At 43.2% G+C, this 17,830-nt stretch overlaps 1 protein-coding gene across 1 annotated transcript in view; it reads right to left on the bottom strand.

The window, feature by feature from the left end:
* Nucleotides 1-17,830, bottom strand: part of snd1 (staphylococcal nuclease and tudor domain containing 1) — a 182,771-nt gene that overhangs the window by 131,139 nt on the left and 33,802 nt on the right. The window contains exons 11-14 of the mRNA XM_080491780.1: nucleotides 16,899-17,000; nucleotides 6,169-6,269; nucleotides 4,750-4,860; nucleotides 3,210-3,282 (exon numbers count right to left, since the gene is read on the bottom strand). Coding sequence (XP_080347906.1) covers nucleotides 3,210-3,282; nucleotides 4,750-4,860; nucleotides 6,169-6,269; nucleotides 16,899-17,000 — 387 coding nt within the window. The remainder of the gene's footprint in view (nucleotides 1-3,209; nucleotides 3,283-4,749; nucleotides 4,861-6,168; nucleotides 6,270-16,898; nucleotides 17,001-17,830) is intronic.

The raw sequence follows: 17,830 nt of genomic DNA, 5'->3' as shown, positions 1-17,830 counted from the left end.
AAAACACGTGAAGCACGTAAACACTGAGGTGTAAGCATGAGTCTGAGAGGGAAGGGTATGGTGCTTTAGCCATAAGATTGCACCACCTGAACTCCACCCACTGAAATCCAAAATAACCCCTTGAGTGGGAGACGTCAGAAGCAAACACTCTCTCGTTCACACAAACACATTCGCAGCACCTGCAGTGTGTGGGCTGTGCAGCCCAACTCGGTTCAGAAAAAAGAAAAAAAAAAAAGAAGAGACATGAGAAAAGGAGAGGACCTCATTATGCAACCTTTAGAGGCACGAGGTGAGTCAAGTGCTTTATCCACTCTCCTCCCACCACCTCTGTACATCTCCTACACCATACGTTTATAAACCTATCTCTGCTCTAATTTTAACTGCGTCCCACTCAATGCACATAATCCCTTTTAACAAACCTCTACCACCAAAAGGTTGCTGATGTATAGTTGCAGGAAATTCTGCCGGTGTGTTTGAGATGAAGGGACCCTGCTGTAAGCAGCTGTGTGCTGGCACATATCAGAAGGGGAGAAAATAGGGAATAAAGGGAAAGCATGTTGGGTTGGAGTGCTGTGCTGCTATTTTTATCCTTTTATTATAATGCTCATTACATTAGTCGAGCTAATGTGCGCATGCACACCTACCGGCAGTCAATGGCAACAATCCTACACAGAGCCTCGAATCCTGCTGAAAACTGACAGAACAATATGAGAATAGTGTTTGTAGATGACCTGAACGTGTGACAGGCATCTCAGTCATGTTCGGAGCGACCCATCCTATTCTGGCTGAATTAAACCATTTTCTAATAACCACACTTTTCATCACTACTATCATGGTTAACTATTGAGCAACTTGTCCTGCTACCACTATCAAGCTTTAAAAGTTAAGTCGGACAGAGGTTGGTGAATATAAAATGCACTAAAACCCCCAATGAAACATACGAGGTGCTCAGTCAGCACAACAAGGCCATAATTATTTTTACAGGGTCTAGTAATTTATCCGTCCTGCTGACACAATAAGATATCGGGTCGTTACGTGCGGTCACCACGTGGAGGGGCGGGAGATCTGAGGGCTGTTATGCAGATCAATGTTGGACTTATTAGTCAAACCCTCGAGCCTTAAAACTGGCTGATCGTCTCTGTTATAATGCTCCCAACTGTAATTTATTGAACTTATATGACCATCAAATCTGGTAGAAGCACTCAGAGTTTCCCAAAAGAAAAAGAAAAAAAAAGCGTTCGAGTACATGTACTACAACTGAGCTCAAGTGATGGAGACAATGAGGCGCTAATGTTTCTGAAGTTCAGTTTGGAGTATTTCACTATCCACCATCTAGTGGCTTTCCACATGTATGCGAGTAGGGCAGCGAATAAGTACGTGGATACATAAGGACACTAGCGATTTTTGGGGGAAGAAAAAAGAGTTTAAGGGCTGTTGGAAGAGATTATTTTGTGGACTTATGACACTTTCAGTCATTAGAGACACGAAACAGCCGCCTCCACACAAAGATGCATTCAGCTGATGTGCTGTAGCTCCAAACTGGGATGAATTCTGACTTGTTTATTTATGAGTGGGAAGCAGGTGAGGGATTGTTTACCTGCTGTACTTTTTCAGGTTGGTCAGGTAATCCATGAAAATGGAAGGAAAACCAAAGAAAACAAGCCGTGTTCTAACCATCACTTTAAAGTGCTCTATACTGGCCTGTGGAGATTACCCTTTTAATTTCTGTAATAGTGCACTCCAAGTATTCCCCAAATAATCAGAGCCTGAGTAGTGTGGATGACTGCACTTTAACGGGTGTCAAACATAAGGCCCGTGGGCCAAAATGAGCAAATCAGGCGTTTCCAACTTCTTTTGAGATATGAAGAGAGGAAAGGAGTGTTGAAAGGCCTCTGTAGAAAATGACATTACAAGTGCATTAAAAGTGAAAAAAATAATCAATACGTTGGGAAAAAGAATTCAAATGTCACCTTGTTGCCATTTTCCTAGTTAACGCTCCACGTAGGAGTGAGCATGTGAACGAGTGAACAAATACAGTAATAACGCCACATTTAAGGCTTTTTTCCCCAGCAAGTCTCACAGGTTTGGAAGCTGGAAGGACTCTACAGAAAGAATATTGCTGCCCGTCTCCTCCCAACGTCAAAAAACAAGATTCACCAAGACAAAGGTCAGATTAAATAGAAAAGGAAAATAATATATATTGGAAAATACAATATAAAATGCATATCTAATCTATTGTAAGTTAAGTAATAAATCATAACATCTGATGTCAGCCAACTACAACAGGATGAATTGTCCACCTCAATTTTCTGACCTCAATTTTCTCCATCGATGGTGGGAGGATAATAAAATGTTTAAAAAAAAAAAAAAAAAAAAAGAACAAACGAGCAGCAAGTACAGCACTTTCAAACTTACAATGGGCATTTTTATTCAAACATAAGTTTAACGTGCACCTCATTGTAATCTCAGTTGACCACAATTATCTTTGCTGTGCTCTCTAAGCGAGTTTGAATAAGCCGGCTATTCAGTTTGAAAATTGTGGGCACATTAACTGCACGAGGGTTCAAAACGCCGTGACAGCGCGCAGTCATACAAGACTACATCTCTCAGAGTTGCCATCAGAAACACGACAAAAGCTAATGAAAAGAAACAAATGCGTATTCAGAAGATTCTCGGCAGTTATTGCAACGACAATTACATTAAAGGAGAAAGGGACCATATGGTGAACAAAAGACAAGAAGACAAATCACAGTAGTAACATTGTAAAAACGTCTTATTGGCCCGCGCGAACAAAAAGAAAAACCACAAGCTTATAAAGGATGTGTTCCCAACTCCCATTACTCGTTACTGAGAGATTTTATGGTTTTCCCACACTAATGTTCATTTTGTGAGCACTCCCAATCAGGCTTCATTAACCAAATGATGCCTCTATCAAGTCCCCGGGCACACGTAAACAAGCCAGGACCGAGCACCGCTGATGGTTTTATTCATGCTGGCGATTATTTTTAGAGGGCTACTTATAGGGTGAGTCAACGGATATAGATCGTCTTCGAGGAATTTCCAGCCTCACGAATCATTGCCAGACATTAGGGCTACTTAGAGCCGAGTCCCCTTTTAATAATGTTAAATTGTATTCGCTGTCTGTGTGAATGCCCTACGTTTTCATGGTAAACATTTGCATGTGTGCACACGCAAAAAAAGATACGTACCCCAGAGATATCAGCCACTCTGTGGATGGGAACCTCCTTCTTGCTGTGCAGTCCTTTCCCATTCTTGATGGCCCTGAAGTCAAACCATAAAGACAGGTCTCCAAAAGAGTTCAAGTATCCCCATTATACAGAAAATGATTTAGGCTGTCATCACTGTCTATACATAGAGAGGGCCCTGCCTTTGAGATGTGGAATTAAAATTTTGTTTCCCCTACCAGAACTGACATTAAGCTTCAACTAGAAGCACTAGTGGGAGGCGCTTCAGAGATAATCAACGGGGTTAGGAAGAAAAGTGGAAATGGTCAGAGAAGAGTTACAATAAAGGAGAAATTATAGTGGGAACAGGGAGCTGAGGAGGAATGGAGTGATGAGAGATGCTTCTTTAGAATCAGCTGGGGGCTAAGTGATGATGACCAGTGGTGAGAGCGGCTTTGAAACGCCTCAAGGGTCAAATAAGATGAGGATGACCTGTGGTTGTTGGTGTGGAGGAGAAATCATGCCACCACCAGGTCAATGAAATGCAGGCCAGTGCCTCAGAGACAAATCATATATGTAAGCATGTATATGCATATATGTGTGCGGCTAGTAGCCAAGAGGAGGTGCTGTGAAGGCTGTGGGCCACTGGCCTTGTGCAGTGGGAACTAAAAATAAAAGGCTATAGAGAGAAACCTCTCATCAACTCTAATAGGACCCCACCAGGGACAGAGAGAAGCAGAAAGAGCAAGAAAAAGTGAAGGGGGGGAACAGAGCAAAAGAAATGGGAAAAGAGAGGCCCCAGAAGAGCAAGGCCAGGAAAGGACAAAACTGAAGAGAAGCCGGGGTGCAGAAATGAGGACAAACTGTCAAAAAGAAGAGGGAAAGCAGGTGTAGGGGAAAGAGTAGAAAAAGGGATGTGGGTGGGCAGGAGTTAATCCTATAAAAAGAGGCTGTGGTTGCATCTGCTCTACCTATAGCAAGCAGATCTTAATCTATGGGAGGGTAATAAAGCTTGTACTAAATCTCCCGGCTGCACCACCATATAATTATATTCATAGGGCCTGTGTAAAGAAAGCCTCCGATTCAGCGCTTAATGCTTCAGAAGGTGTATGTGCACACATATATATATATTTTGAAATCCACCAGTACATGTATGAGTGAACATTTTGGTGCAAATATATGTTCATCCAGTAAACTGTTGCAGTGATGGGTTGTTACTTAGCTGAAAAAGCATTCAGTATAATAAGTGAATTGCTTCACCTGCGCGGTACTGGATGTGACAGGCAACACAAAAGCTATTTGGAAGAAGAAGAAAAAAAGCCTCAAGGTCATATTTGATTGTCAATCCATTTTCCAAGTGTGAGATTTTCTCAAGGTCAAAACAGAGATCCGTGCGGCGTGTGCACATGTATGCATTTGTATCGGGACGTGAAAAGAAATGTCTTACTTTGAGTTAACAGTCATCAGAGGCCCTTTGTGTCGAGCGTATCACCGTGCGAGTTCGTGTGAAATGAAAATGGGAGTGCGGAAGAGTGCTTTGTGTGAAAGGGCGCATGTTCCTCACCGTGCCTCTGCGGCAAGCAGCTCGTCGTAGTGGGAGGAGCGCTGATCGTCGTCCTGCCTGTATCTGATGACCGTGGCCAGACCTTTACTGACCAGAGCCTCGGCTATGTTGCTAGTTATAGGGAGAGATAACAAAGAGATGCTTTTAATATAAACAAACACACCTTCCGGCTTCCTACTGAACTCTCAGGGTGGTAAATCGAACATTTGAAATCTGAAAAGAGAGGAGGTCACAGAACGTTGACATTGCACACTTGACCAACTACTTCTTCACTGTGGTACTGATGTACAGAACAGAGTATTACAAGTAATTGTGCCATGTAAAGTAGTTCTGGCTCAGTGTACTCATGACAAAGGCAGAACAAGAAAAGAACGAAAGAAAATTCGGGAATGAGCTTTTGTCATTCAGATCAATTATATTATCTTTCTGCAGGAATGTTTCTGCCAGTAACAAGTTCCATTTTCTGATTGCCAAAATGTATGGGTTGAAATATCACCACAAAAAAATGCAACTCTTCTAGTTGAGATGAGTAAGCTTTATGTCCAGAAGTGGGGATGGGCTTTAGGCTCTTCAGACCCATATATTTATTCTGAGGCGATGGCAAGAGTCCAAAACAAACCTAAGTGACAACTGGAACATGGAGTCCTGTAGTAGCTGGTTAAGCTGCCATAGGGACAACGTGTGGAATTACATGATAGAAACATGAATTTGAATCGCGGCAAGTTCGCCACCATGCTCAGAACATTAGTGCATAAGGGTTGTATGCATTTAACATAAACAGCAGGCCACCAAGCCTCAAGCACAGCCGAGCTCTTCTAACATATGCAACCGAGTGCCAAGTGTCCGACAACTCTGACGGAGACTATAAATAATACGGTTTGCCACAAGCCATGGCCGCACATGGTTGGAAACATCCAGCCCACCGAGTGGCTGAGCCCCCGACCTCAGCGTTCATGGGTGGGTCACGCCAACTGTTATCTGTGAAATTGAGTGGCTGATGTTGTCGGCCGAGGCAGGGCTGTAATTAGCAGTTGACGGGGCCAGATCCTGACCTCTGTGCGGGAAAGCACTGACAAAGAGCAATGTATGGCCCCCGTGTGTGCTTGTGTACTGTGATGTGATGATCACAGAATCAGATGGCATCTCTAGCTTCCAGTAATGTGCGTGGGTGCATTATGGTTCTGATAGCATCCGACCTTCTGAATAGTTTGAAAACATTGTGAAATGCGGGCCTCAAAACTGCATCGTATACGTTCTGACAATAGTTGATTATTTGGAACTAACGGGAGCTGCAAGCTTAAGATGGTGTGCACTGATAGTCTCAGCTGTGAAGCATGTGAACAATACAGGAAATCAACCCAAACAGAATAAAACATCAAGTGAACCTCCTATTATGTCACAATGAGGTGCTTTACTTACATGCCGCCAATAGTAACTGTGGCACAGGTGCGTTCTGCAAAAGCAGGCGTGCCCTCTCCTGGGCCGGTAGCTGCTCTGATGTAGTCCACTGTCACGTTGACCTGAGGAGATGTGCAAGCTGAGGGTTAAAATACAATAAAAACGGAGAGGCAAAGTGAAGGCAACACCCGTTCTGATGATAATTAGTGAGTGTGTGTGTGTGTGTGTGTGTGTGTGTGTGTGTGTGTGTGTGTGTGTGTGTGTGTGTGTGTGTGTGTGTGTGTGTGTGTGTGTGTGTGTGTGTGTGTGTGTGTGTGTGTGTGTGTGTGTGTGTGTGTGTGTGTGTGTGTGTGTGTGTGTGTGTGTGTGTGTGTCTTCGTTTTGTCCCAGTTCTCAAGGTCACCCCGAGTCAGAGTGAATCACATCAGGCAGCACAGTAAATCTCCCCAGAGGAGGGGTATTAACACACGGTGGGTGTTTGGGACCACACACACGCACACACACAACACACACACACACACACACACACACACACACACACACAACACACACACACACACACACACACACACACACACACACACACACACACACACAACACATGCACGGGGAACAGAGATGGAACCCAGATGACCCTACACAGTGTGTTCTCCACAGAGCTCCCTGGGGATACACTCCAACCACCCACCCTGAAGATACATTTTAGTCACTCAGCTGTGTGCGCGAGCGTACAAGCACATGCAGGCGACAGGGAAAGCCTGCGTTGTGTGGCCAGCAGCCTGGGATGCGACCGTACCGGTGCATGAATTGGGCGATTTAAGAACTACGTTTCAACTATGTACGACAAGTGTGAAGGGAGAGATGGGGCAGAGGGGGTGGAGGGGGACTCTGGCTCTGCATCACAGCGTCATAGCACAGACACAAGTCAGATGCCAATAAGGCAGACAGGCCTATTACAGGGACACGAAAGAACAATGTCTGCCTGTCATTAGATGGACAGGATGAGGACATGGTGACGTGAGTAGAGGGGAGTGAGAGAGAGAGAGAGAGAGAGAGAGAGAGAGAGAGAAAGAGAGAGAGAGAGAAAGAGAGAGAGCTTCTGTCAAGGCAGGATGGAGTGTTGTAGTGTACTCTTCGGCAGCAAGAAGACAAAACTAAAATGGCACCTGGAGAATGTTAGCTGGGCTGAGATACAGTATATGGCACAGTAAAGTAGTTCAAGATGATCATCGCCAGGCTACCACCCACACATCCATCACAACCACACCCACTTCAAAACTGTCTAATTCGAGCCAAATGATAACCTCGCTGAGGTTCCTTCAACATCAAAAACACAATTCTGTTGTGTTCAATTCATTATTTACACTGACTTTCTGAAAAGCAGTTAGAAATCAACTGCATCATTATTATAATTAAACTTATAAGTGCAACAAAAAAGGTCTGTATTGAAGAAAGTTTTATAGGTAGAGCGTAATCTGCTGGAAAGAGCTCTACTCTATTAAAAAAAAAAAAGAAAACAATAGAAGCCCGAAGTTGCATTCGCACTCCTCTTTCCCATCTGCATGGAAATAACACCTACAATAAATACTGACAAACACTCGTATTAGTCGCCGAAGAATTGGTTTGAGATCGTCTCCCTCGTGGGACATTGGACAAAAACCACCACATCCAAAAATCATATTCTTGTGTTCCTGTTTCATTTCCTTGTAGTAGAATACACACAGTGCATTGTTCTGGGTTGTTGTATTCAGGGTGCACACTCATTACTGCGCAGGTGGAAGTGAAGACAAAAAGAAGACCAGAAAAATTGAGGGACACAACATGAGGAGGTCGGCGTGGGAGATTCAGACAGAAGCAAAATGTAATGCTTGATGCTATGAGCTGTATCCCAAACGCTTGTAGTTTCTCTATCAAGCCAAGTGATGACACATATATAAACTTTGACCAGGCAATGTTAGATTAGAGGAGTTCCAGGCCTATTCTCCACGGGCGATCTAACAGATCTCCTGATAAGACGGAGCCATCTAGAAGAACCCCTGAGAGAAGAGTGAAACAGAGGGGGAGAGGCTGTGGATGGATTAGAAAGAGGAGGAAGCGATAAGAGCAGCGGGACGAGTTCAAGATGAAATGTGTTTGATCTGCTGAGGTACGAGAGGCATGCATACGCCTAGTTAACACTGCTAACAATCGATTATAAATTGTTTTATTTTCTTTGTGACGGATTTTTGTGGCATTCGTGTCGTCTCCCTGTGTGTGTGGATGACCTGGTTTCTTTCCACAGTCCCAAAACATGCATTTGAGGTTAAATGACACTAAAATTCCCGGTAGGCTTGAATGCAATTGCATGTCTCTCTGTGTGCGCCCTGGGATGGACTGCGAACCTGCCTGGAGTGAATCCTGCCTTCACCCACAGGCAGCCGGGATTGGCTACAGCCCCCTGCGCTCTTAAGATCGGATAAAGCAGCATGAAAGATGGATGAATGTATGGCTGATATATGACACATACCCCCTGTAGTCATCCAAACTTCCACCAGGTACAGATATTTAACACTGCTCTCGTTCGTGTTTCTGTGTCATATTAACCCTTAAAGGGGAAACAGACAGTTTTGGAGTCATGGTGTTTTTGGATTAAATGTCATAAATAGTGCTAACTGATGAGGGAATGTCCCAAAAAATACAGTATGGGATCACTTTTCTGGCCTTTACAAGTACAATCAGAGGACCAGCACTCAAAATACACTATATTGCTAAAAGTGTTTGATCAGCTGTCCAAATTATTCAATTAGGGTGTTCAAAACTATTCCATGGCCAGTGGCAAGCACCAAGGTGTGCAGCTAAAGAATGGGTCGCTCTCAGGAGCTCATTGCATTCCAGCATGGTGCGGTGATGAGATACCACCTGTGCAATAAGTCCAGTCGTGAAACTTCCTCACAATCAACTGTTAGTAGAACTAGAACAAAGTGGAAGCAATTGGGAGCAACATCCACTCAGCCATGAAGTGGTAGGCCACTGAAGATCACGGGGTCTTTCGTGATCTTTCGTGGTGCGCAGAAGTAGCCAACTTCCTGCAGAGACAAAAGCTACCAACCTCAAACATTCCCCTAAACACACTCCAAAACCTTGTGGAAAGCCTTCCCAGAGGAGTTCAAGTTGTTATAGCTGCAAAGGGTTGTCGGACATCAAATTAAATCTTATGATTTAGGAATAGGATGTCACTTAAGTTCATTTATGTGTAAATTCAGGGGAGCGAATACTTTTGGCAACACATTTGAATAAGATACTCTAAAGGTATATGGCCACTGGAGCCGATCCTGACAGGACTGCAAGACTCGTCTTACAAGGTGAAATATTCAGTGTTTAAAGCAATCCTAAATGACTAAGCTTTTTTGCAGGCAACTTACACGAAGCTACGCTATTAAAAATGTGCATGCACTGTGTTGTGATCATAACCGTAATCACAGCCCAGCACGTGCTCAGCAAGAGTAGGATTTCTAGATGGGGACGCCGTGAAAGGCAAGCTTATCCCGATAGTGTGGGAGGTTTACGTTGTGCTCCGACTGCCTGCTGCACCTCACATCTAACCCGTCGTGCCAGCACCCAGCTGTAATATACTGATCTGCCAACAAACAGGTCGAAGCACAAGAAGAGAATGTGCAATACCTTTAAAAGAAAAAAAAAAAGGGGGGGGGGGGGGGGGGGTGAATATACATGCAAATGGAAGAATATGGTGAGAAGGTTTGGTAGTAGAACAGTGTGTGGGTGAATGATCAACGCTGTTTGTGTGTGCAAGAGAAGGTGCTTAAGTTGCTGCAGTGTTTTAGCAAGCTGTAATCGCAGCTGGCTCTCACTTAATGAAGTGAGCTTTGCTGGGAAGTGTGTGTGTGTGTGTGTGTGTGTGTGTGTGTGTGTGTGTGTGTGTGTGTGTGTGTGTGTGTGTGTGTGTGTGTGTGTGTGTGTGTGTGTGTGTGTGTGTGTGTGTGTGTGTGTGTGTGTGTGTGTGTGTGTGTGTGTGTGTGTGTGTGTGTGTGTGACAGTACAATGTCGATAGGAAGACGAAGGCCTCATCTGTATTTTTTACCATGGGACCTAATGACGCTTCAGTCTACCCGCTCTGCATCTGCTGGAACCCACACACACACGAATACACATGCAAGCCACACCAAAGACCACTTTGCACACAAGACATTCTCATGAATTCACACACGTACACCAATAAGCGGGGGGAACTCTGTCACTAACAGTACTACACAAGCAGCTGCATAACAGGAGCCACTTTGAGCATGCGGGATTATCCGAATGTGCTCAACCCTGATAAGTGGCTTAATGCAACATTTCCATTTGACTTTTTTTTTTCCTGCTGAGGCTGAGACCCAAGCACACAAGAAGCACTACTTATAAAGTTAGCCAAATCAAGCTTTTTGGGATTATGTCACCATGCAAGCGTTGCTATTTCAATGGGGGTGGGGGATATATATGAGAAAGTCGGAGACAGACAGACGTCAAGTGAAAAGGAAAAATGCCTGGGTGCATATTTAGCCTGCTGCAGTGGGATAGTTCAGAAGAAATGTTCTGATAGAAAGAGCAGGGAGTTACTGAGACTGTGCTAAATAGAAAAACAAACTATTATTTTAAGAACCTAATGCAATATCCCATTCTTATGAGTCTGCTACTATCAAGAGATCAGTCCACATTGAAGTGATCACAGGTATAAAGTGCCCGGAGCGTCTGTAAAGTTTGCTTTTAAAGACTAGGCCAGGAAGCGCACTATTCTCTCCAGCCCCTGAGAGCCATCAAATATATTCACTGCTTGGCCAAAGAAAAGAGAGAAAAGGGGGGATGGCTTTTGAATATGAACATTAGACATGGTTTATAAAAGATCAAACGCACCATGCTATCCTCATAAAGATGGAAAATAGGGGCTCGATAAGAAAAAAAGCGTTTAATATAGCCTTGTTCTCACTAACAGGAACTGTGGCATTAGGGCTGGTAGTTAATGCTCAGTCACATCCGAGAAGGTTTAGTCAGGGGTAAATCTGCTTGTTTCCCAATTCATGTAATGTATTGCACTCTTGGGCAAGTTCCTGAGCTTAAACAGAGACGCTTGTCAATGAGGAATACTTGGGGGTCAATCTGATAACTCAACCCTGTGGCAAGAAGCGCCGATTCGCTCTGGTTTAGTTCGGTTCAAGCTGGACGATACGATGAAAAACCCCTTTTGTGACGCAACAGTAAATCAGTGTGTGATCAACGTCAGTGATCGACTTCTTTTAGGGAAGACTCAAACAGGTTTTCCAGATCAAGCTGTGATTACAATAAAAATACAGGAGCTGAGCTTAACCAGGCAAACTTTCTGGAGGAAACCTGATGTGAGAGCCTCACTGCTCCAAATCTGTCTCTGCACAGCTTATCGCTTCGAGACACGACCGCAGCAAACGGGTCGTCTGGACTCCTCTTTTGCAGGAGCGCAAACCTGCATCTGCATAACCCCAGCTGCATTCATCTTGACAACACGAGTGGCAAAGCAGCATAGATTAACATTAAAGCCTTGAGGGTTAACAATACAAATAAACCTCCTGCCTGCCGGTGATTATTTCACCTGAAATTAATCTTTCTAGTTGTCAAGGCAGCGAACAACGTCTTCCAACAACCCGCAATTTTCTAATTAATTAAAAAAATATAAAAGGCGACAGAGGATTTAACTCAACCTCGTGACTTCGAAACAAAGAAATGAGAAAGCAGCAAGATTCCTGCTATTCTCCGATTGATTTTGCAGCAAGAGACGAGAGGAAGCTGCACTGCTGGCAAATGGGCAAGAGCTCTCCACTTAAACCTAACTCACTTCAAAAGAGCCTATAAGCACACACTTGGGAGATCCAGCGTCAATACTAATCAAATGCTGAGGAATATGGCACCATATAGGATATACACACCCACTGTCGTGCAAAAGTTTAAGGCATTTTATATTGCCCAATCGTTATCTATCATGCAATATCATCAGGGGTGTGTTTGATCGCTTCGGAATTGATATTTCAGAGTGACAATGATCCGAACATGCAGCCAGAGTCATAAAGGGCCGTCTTTAGTGACAAGAAGAAGGATGTGTTTGGCCCCCCCAGAGCCCTGATCTCATCACCACCATCAAGGTTGTCAGGGATTACATGAAGCTGTTCAAACTGTCGAAATCCACAAAAGTCCCCAAGTTCCTTGGAACAAAGTACCTGCCAAGTTTTTTTTTTTCTGTTTCCCCTCCAAACTGTGGAAGTGTGCGTAAGAGTACTCTGTTTTCACACCAAGGAGAGATGATTTTAGTGTTCATTCCCTGCACTTTGCTAATTGACAAACTGCCTTAACTAATGAATAAGAAAGCACAAACACCAAACTGCAGTCGCTTCGAACTGTCTGACTCTTGGTAAATATTTGGACAAGTCTAGACAATTTGAGTGGGTATTACATGTGTTAACAAAGCTGGTGAAAATGCATGTAGTCTGCAGTTTCTGTGTAAATTGAAAAAAGGGGGGGGGGGATCAATTGTGGGGACTTATGCTGCAGCCTACAACTCCAGCCAGCAAGAGGAAGCACTGTAAAGCATTTGGAAAAGGCCAGCGGAGCATTAAGCACCAAGGTTTTCATGCTGGACTAAAATTTGGCACTCAAGAGACTGGCAGTATTTCCCATCCTACTGAAGGAACTACATTCACTGAAAGAAAGTCAATTAATTTGGACAATGGGGGAGTGCTTGGCATGTCATGAGTGACAGTCGCTTTCAGCTTGAGGATGGTTCGTCTTTTTTTCGACAAACATGTCAGAGTCATAAGCTCCCTTAAGATCATGATATCTATGTGATTTGGCTGATGAGGAACTGTTGACAGAAGAGACGATCAGACAGCTTGTTGCTTTAGGCCCCGTTTGCACAACGGCGGCGCTTGGAGCCACTGAAAACGCAACTTTTTGAAAATGCTCTTTCTCCATGGAAACTGCCGAAAACTGAAACGCTGCATGTGCCATAGTAAATAGTTATTCTGCACGTGTGCTAGTAGATGGATGACGACAACAATGTTTTCCCCCAGAGTGTCATGACTCCCAGTGCATATTCTCCTGGGACTTGGTAGTTTTATAGTTGAGAGTTATCCGTAAAAGCAATCACCATCGCTATTTATCCAATGTCTGTGTACTCGCCATTGGCAATTTCTATAGCGTATTGTTCTCTTCGCACATGTGTGTGGTTTCATTATGAAAGCAAACAGAAAAACTAAATCTCTGTCGGCATGTCCTCCATTTCTGTGTAAATGGACCTCGTTTTTAAAAACGTTGCAATGTAAACATGAAACTTTGCCGAAATGAAAACAGGAAAACAATGCATTTTCACCTGAAGCATTGTCGTGTAAATAGGGCTTCTGAAAAGTGACAGACAGCAAGATTTTGTTAAATATCACTAATTTGTGTTTATTATACGTATGTAGGTTTTATTCATTTTCCATTTTATTTTTGTGGCATGCATTTATGGATGTACTGCGACGAAAAGATCACTTCCAATTACACTGATGTGCACAATATTGTGTGACAGATATGAATGCTTGAAGTAAAAATACTTCATTTTTGCATTTTCATTACAGAAAAGTTTGGCATTTACTCTGAAACATTTTGGAAACGACGTCTGTTTAGACAGAAGCAGCAGTTACACAAAAATAAAGTGTAAGGGCAACAAGTTGGCGCTGTTTGTTATTGTAATGAAACCACTGCGACAAACATTAACAAAGCAGAGTACAGCGACATCTTTATGGACAGACGTTAAATTTGGATTGTTATTACGGGTGACTCTAGTATAAAACTACCAAGTCCCAGGAGAATATGGGCTGTTAGTCATGACACTCTAGAGGCAAACATTGTTGTTGTTGTCCATCAACTCATGAGAACTATTTACTATAGACGTGGTGCGTATGCGCAGCAGCGGCATCTTCATATCCAGTTGGTATGTTTACAAAAAGCTGTATTTACCCCCCCCATTTCCATGGAAATGGAGTCAGTGTTTTCAAAAAGTTCCACCTTGGGAGCCGTTTTCAAAACATTGGGTTTTCAGGAGCTCCGAGCGCCATTGTCATGTAAACAGACACCCAAAATACAATGACGGTTTTGCGTTCTCAGCTTAAGACATTGTATAAACCGAGCCTTGGATTCCTAAAAATATCAAAAGACAAGGTAGCTAAAACTTGCGTAACAGTTGTCTGAAACCTAATAGCAACAATGGAAAGAGTCAGGGTAAAACCAGATCCCAAGCAAAATGTCAAGTCAAGATCAAACAAAGTCACGAGATACCACTGGAGCAGGAGAGAGTAATTTGCATTGGGTATGAGCCGCGCTTCAGGAGGGTTGTTGTTCTCTTCACATAATAAAACACTGATTAAGTGATCCAGGGTGCATTTGCATCCGCCCCGCTCTGTGTGGACAAACACATTCCTAATGGCCACCGCCTCCGACAGAAGCTTGAGTGATCCGAATCCTTTCGGCACACTAACGTGGAGCATCCGACTGACTTTAGGGCGGTGCGGCTGCGACTCGGATCACCCAGGAAGCAATTTAACACACATTGTAAACAGGGCCACTGACTCACTCCAGTGAAAACACGCGTAGTCAACACACTTGAGACGCTAACTCTTTTTGACGTGCGCACACACAATCATCCATCCTTTCCTCTCGGAAAAACTCTACAAACAGCCACTTGCCTGAGGCTTTGAACGGGACGGGAACGCTTTAGCTGAGTTGACTTTTGAAATACCCCCGAGTCTCAGCAGGAAATATTATGAAATCCAACCGGGCTGTGATGTTCAGATATCGTGCGTGTGCGTGTTAAGAACAATTAAAACCGCAACATGCATGTTGTATAAGAAGTAGACCTTGGAATGCACCCATAATTATCATACAATGAATTTAATTTTTCTGTTAAAATTGCCTGTTCCGTTTGTGCTTACATCAGGATGGTCTGTGTGTGTGTGTGTGTGTGTGTGTGTGTGTGTGTGTGTGTGTGTGTGTGTGTGTGTGTGTGTGTGTGTGTGTGTGTGTGTGTGTGTGTGTGTGTGTGTGTGTGTGTGTGTGTGTGTGTGTGTGTGTGTGTGTGTGTGTGTGTGTGTGTGTGTGTGTGTGTGTGTGTGTGTGTGTGTGTGTGTGTGTGTTACAAATAAATGTATAGATAAATATATAATGACTTCATGTACATGCATGTCCACAGACTCATTATCTTGTTATGAGGCATGTGTTGTACCATCATATATCTTGCTGGGATATGTTGAGGTCCTCATTGCACCTTGGTATGGCTATTGTCCCCCTGCATTCCCATTACGCACACACGCTCATTATTTCCAAACAAACACCACAAATAAACAGCAGAATCATTATTCTCGCTTCACTCGTCAAAAGCCAGCTTACGGCTAAATTTTCTGTCATTAAAAAAACATTAATGAGGATGATTAAAATGACTGTGATGAGAGGCTGGGACAGGGATATGAATCTCACTCTCATACAGAGAACGCCAACAGGAACTCTCTTGGCTTTTGGCTTTGAGTGGGTGCATATTTTTATGTTTATCAAGCTGTAGTGTTTTTTCTTTTTCTTTTTCCTTTACTTGTGCAGTTATGAAAGTGTGCAAGATAGAAATGTTCACTCTGTCCATTGTTAGGCTGACCTGAAATCTACATTTACATCTGTTTTTGCTTGGTACATTCTCAGCACAACAGAGGAGCAAGCCTTGACTTTACAAAAAACACAGAAAGAAATCATTTGTTCAGGTACAAGCACCTAAAATATACAGCGAAAAGAAAAATACAAATACAGTCTAGAAATTATGAGGGAACTTGTGTTTGGGGAAGTCATTTTGTCAGGATGATTGTGTTTGCAGCTTCAATTCCCCAAGTATTCTTTTTGTTACAATCTTTTCCCATCATGGAAAAAGATGTGACAACTATTAAAGCTACCGTTTTGGAAAAGAATAAACCAGGGTTTAACTCGGGCAGCGGACAACAGTAGCAGGAGAAGTTGTGAACAACAGCCGCCTCCTTCAGTGCCAGTGCTGCAATTGGAGGCGGCAGAATTGCTACTGAACAGACAACAGACAACAATGTAGGTGTCATTTCGCTGATTTATTGAAGGAACTCGGCTTTTTGCAAGCTGAAAATGTACTTTTTGTTATGTATGGAAAGGTCTGCAACATTTAAAATTAGTTATGGATCAATACTTGCTGGAGTTGATAGTAAACCTAGGTTAAAGGTTGTTTTGTTTTAAATTCTTCACAATTTTGTATTCAACACGCGAGCTCATGCATTCAACATTAAGATCCAAAAAAAAACCTAAGCTGATGTGAAGTGCTCTTTAGCTCGGTGCTGCATTCTACTGGGTCGGATGTGCGTAAATCATAGTGGTCCCCCAAGGCGTACAGACCCGGCAGATCAATAGACACAAGAGGGGGAAATCAACACTGCTTGTTTAAAGGGTGCGTCCGGGCCAATACCGAGCCCCAGGGCATCCACTGAGAGCACTTGGTATTCACACTGAGAGACAGCGAGAAATAGATATCAAGCTCAGAAATGTACTTGAGTTGGGTAAAAGAGTGTTGGAGCACTTGTACAGCCACCGGGGGAATTCCTATTTAGGGCTATTGTTTAATTCATTAAAGCTGATTAGAGGCAATCATGTTGATTCACACACTGGCGCACACACACATCTCACAAAAGAATGATTGGGAGCTTGTCGGTCCTTCTTACCTTTTTGCCGATGAGCTTCTTCCTGAGGAACTCGCGGGCCTCGAACATGTAGGGGATGTCGTAGAGTGGACGGAAGCGTTTGTCTTTGTCCTTGTTCTTCTCCTGTGTGGAGAAGGAACGACAACAAAAGAGGATTGTGAGACTCTCCAAAAGAAAAAGAACGCCGAGGAAATTATTCAGACCACACCTTAAAGTTTAAAACATTAACATGCACCAAGTATAGCGTTTGACACTCCCATCATAATGCAAAACCCAATATTTTTACTGAGTCAAACGTATGACCAGAACTGGACCCCGACCGAGTCCAATCCGGAACGCAAGATGAAAAGTGAATGTGAGCAATTATGAATTTAACTGCAATATCTTTAATAGATCTCCAGGGGTGCACAGGGGTATAAATTATTTTCTTTCCATTTTTATTTGAATCATGTTGAGTCAGTTCAGGTGCTCGGGATTATGACACAGATGTAGAAATGTGTCTACAATGAATATTCTTTCTAAAGGTTATTATGACCATCATATGAACAAGCCAACTATATTTCAGAGTTCAAGCTACATGTTGCTGAATGTCTCCTGCCTTGGAAGATGTTAATAGTGTAATAAGAACCCACTGTGATCTGCAAGTTGTAAATGTGCTGTGTTGTAAAAGGACAGATCATTAAATGTGAACTTCTTAATGATATATTTAAACTTTGTTGCACTAAAACAAAAGAAGCCATTTAGAGTTGAAGTTATCTTTATATCATAATGCTATTATTTTGTGGTGACGCACTATGACCTTGGCAGACATGGATAAATGATGATTATTGGCTGGACTGGCTTGTAACTTCTCCAAACACTGAATGAAGCATCACATGCTGACGTTACATAACAGCCATGAAGTGTCCCGATGTGTCAGATCAGATTGTTAATAAGGTTCTACTCCCTCTGAT

Source organism: Lipophrys pholis, assembly GCF_963383615.2.
Source record: "Lipophrys pholis genome assembly, chromosome: 22".
Taxonomy (NCBI): Eukaryota; Metazoa; Chordata; class Actinopteri; order Blenniiformes; family Blenniidae; genus Lipophrys; species Lipophrys pholis.
This window is presented reverse-complemented; position numbering and strand designations above follow the sequence as displayed.